Genomic DNA, 3334 nt, shown 5'->3' on the forward strand with positions numbered 1-3334 from the left:
AGAGAAAGATATGGTATTTTTATAGAAGACTCCAAATGGGAATATTCGATAGCGTTTCTCCTTTAAACAGAAATACTCAGCCTAAGATTCTTCAAGTTAAAAAAGCTTTCAAGGGTTACACGTAAGATTGTCATCAATTTCGGTACAAAATGCATATATCAGTTTCACAACTTTCTTCACTCACGTGGCTAAACTGTGCAATCCCTAGTAAAAAAATAAACCAATCATAATATTGTATTTCCCAATGAAACGTGTTTTTAAAACCTACTGATCTGAATTTGGGAAGAAAAGCAACTTTTAACGACTTCGGCGTTTCTCAGCGATAAGAGATTTAGGAGGTTTCAGTATTCAAGAGTATCGTACGGCGACATCTATACAGAAATTTAATACTTGAATGTGGCTTTGAAGTCGGTAACAACGCACGTGTTCTGCAACAATAAATGTTTACATATTTCTTATATTTGCTGGATACCAAACCACTAGCACTAGGAAGATTTTGAGCACTATTGTCGATTTCCTGAAAAATACATTTAAGAAATTCAAGTACCTTTACCTTCATTGACTGTCTTGCTGGACTAGACGGACATTGTTTCGGTTGTACATAGTCGGCGAATCACTGTGCTTGCATGAAACTGCTGGTACATTCGGTGTTAAGATGTGATGTGAGGGCTAGTGAACCGTCAGTGACTAGAGTACGTCATCGCTGCTGTTACGGCGGAGTTGGAGAGTTCTGAGCATCCGGCACCCACGACGTGATCTCCTTACATCCACCTGACCTCCAGATTAGACAATTTCTACGTGTCTCTTCATGTGAAGCGACAGATGGTCGGACCTAGAGAAAGCACGTTCACACAGGCGACACTGAAAAGGTCTATCGCCGGTGTGTTTCCGGTAGTGTCTGGTCAGTTCGTCGGAACGTGCAAACTTCCAGCCACATCCTTTCCACGTGCACTCGTAAGGCTTCTCGCCGGTGTGGGTCCGGAGATGAGCCTTCAGGTGGGAGCTCTTAGAATAAGTTTTTATACACCCTGCATACGAACAAGTGTGGACAGTCACTTTCTTGGGACCTCTCGATCGACGACCCCGCCTAGGTTTAGAAGGGGGAGGTTGTAGATTACCTTCAGCGCAAAACGATGCTCTTCCAGCAGCCAGGAACCCCACTAGATGAGGAGAAGTGGGTGGTGTCACCATCCTGGTATGACTAGGATTTGGGGGCACGCTGGAGGAAGAATGAGGATGTAATAGTCCAGTTTGCATTTTTGACATCCCTGGCTGAAATCCACTGTAAGGTTCACTCTGGTAAGGATATCTGGCTGTGAGATTATCTGGAATGACAGTGTAAGGTTCACTCTGGTAAGGATATCTGGCTGTGAGATTATCTGGAGTGACCGGGGGTGAGACTTGATGACTTGGCATCCCACAACTGTAGGTTGTCCAATGTCCAGTAAAACTGTCTGTACCTGTATTGTTTGGGTAATAGCAATTTTCATTTTTGACCTCGGAAGTGACCGGCACGTACCTCTGACCGTAGGGGTTATAGTTGTAGAAGTAATAGGACTCTCCACTGCCAGGATCGGAAAACGATCCCGCTAAATTCATCTCGCACTTCACGTTCGAGCTCACGCTAGGAGGATCCTCGGTGTAAAACTGTTTAACTCCTTCTAAACTCAAACCTAAGCTTCTTTCTAATCGAACGTCTTCCAGAACGCGGGCGTCTGAGAGTTGCCCCGGTGTTGTGGCTGACGACGTCGGTAACTGCTGCTGTTGGTACTGAAGGCGAGACGTTCCCGTGAACCCGACCTGAGTGAATGTGTTGACGGCAGAAGATGAAGGGAGCGGCCGGTTATCACACTGAATTCCGCTGGTCATGTCACAGGGGCTGGTCATGTCTCCTATTAACACACTCTCAATATCTTGCCACATCTGGAAAAATTAGCATCTGTTAATGTGACGATAAAACAAATCCCATGAAACACAATGTTTTCATGTCAGTCTGGACTTTTAAAAAATACTCTAAATAAAAAGCAGATGAGTTGAGATATTTAAACATCTATAGAAACTAAATCTCTTTGATAAGAACCGTGTGGTTAAATTAGCCAAAAGGACAAAAATTACTCCTTTTTGAAGAACAGTTTTATAAATAATCACTTTCTGAGGCTTTTCTTCACTATTCTCTAAGTCATAGGTTCTCTGATAACTATGGCCGAGAGGTTCCGACTGTGAATCAGAGGGTTTCTGGTTCGCATCCCGTTGCCACAAAAACTCGATCCGCATTTTTGGGTCGTGAGTGCGTGGCAAGAGTGACAGTCAAATCTAACTAGTCGTTCAGATAAGAGTAGCCTAAAAGTTTGCGAGGGCTACTAAAAACTAGCTGCCTACCCTCTAATCTTTAAGTTCAAATTAGAGACGGCTATCGTAGTTTAGCCCTTGTGTAGCTTTACGAGAATATACAAAAAAAAACTTATTTGGAAGCGTCCATTTTCAATAACCACGCTTTCAGATCTGTTTAACCTAGGTATATACTTAACACTACGGAACCATTTGGTCTTACCAAATTCAACAACAGATATTCTGTGTTCAGGCTCACAACAAGCTTTGTACTTTGTACTCGGGGAATGAAAGAAGTGGGCGTGGCTCGAGCAGGCGAGGGGAAATTCTCACTGGTGAGACTTGAGTATTATTGGACAAATGATTGGCAGATGACGTGGGGCGTTCTTCTGATTTTTATCGCGACTTATAAGTGTTCACCAGGGTCGTTATAGCTAGTATGGGGTGTGGTCACATTTTGTGTCTCGGGCTGAGAACAAATGACATTATAAACAACACTAAGATGTTTAATATTAGGCTATAGTAAGTTGCTACAATGTAAGCTACTCGTTAGAATAGTTTTGAAACACTTCTATAAATGTTCAAAGTTCTTTATCCAAATCCTTCCCGGGCCTGCAGTAAATCCTGAATTAGTTGATGGTAAATTACAATAACGGATAGCTTTTCCGGAATCTTGATTTAAATAAGTGTGTCCTTGAATACGGTTTTATCAAGTAAAAACTTCGGACCAAATTTATCGTTAGCTGACGAATCACAAAACGCACGTTGTAGGTTATTACCATTTCACCTACAAAAACTTTATAGAGACTGTGGTCTTTTTTTATAATGAATGTTGACAGAAAAGACAATAATCAAGGCGTCAGTTTATATTAGGTCATCAATAAATTAATGTCGCGTTTTGGAACACTTTCATTAACCACCCCCAAAAAACGTACATCACGTATAATAGTTAAATCAACCACCTAAAAGTCACGTTAGTGTAGCCTATATAGTGTCTAAAGTTTAG

At 41.8% G+C, this 3334-nt stretch overlaps 1 protein-coding gene across 1 annotated transcript; it reads right to left on the reverse strand.

The window, feature by feature from the left end:
- Positions 1 to 783: 783 nt before the first annotated feature.
- Positions 784 to 1887, reverse strand: LOC106475744 (Krueppel-like factor 17). The gene has a single exon (XM_013936418.1). It carries the CDS (start codon positions 1885 to 1887, stop codon positions 784 to 786), a length of 1104 nt encoding a protein of 367 aa, XP_013791872.1.
- Positions 1888 to 3334: the final 1447 nt, after the last annotated feature.

This window comes from Limulus polyphemus, unplaced genomic scaffold, assembly GCF_000517525.1.
Source record: "Limulus polyphemus unplaced genomic scaffold, Limulus_polyphemus-2.1.2 Scaffold9090, whole genome shotgun sequence".
Lineage (NCBI taxonomy): Eukaryota > Metazoa > Arthropoda > Merostomata > Xiphosura > Limulidae > Limulus > Limulus polyphemus.

Coding starts and splice junctions, on each gene's coding strand:
- LOC106475744 (XM_013936418.1), bottom strand. CDS start 1,887: ATGACCAGCCCCTGTGACATGACCAGCGGAATTCAGTGTGATAACCGG.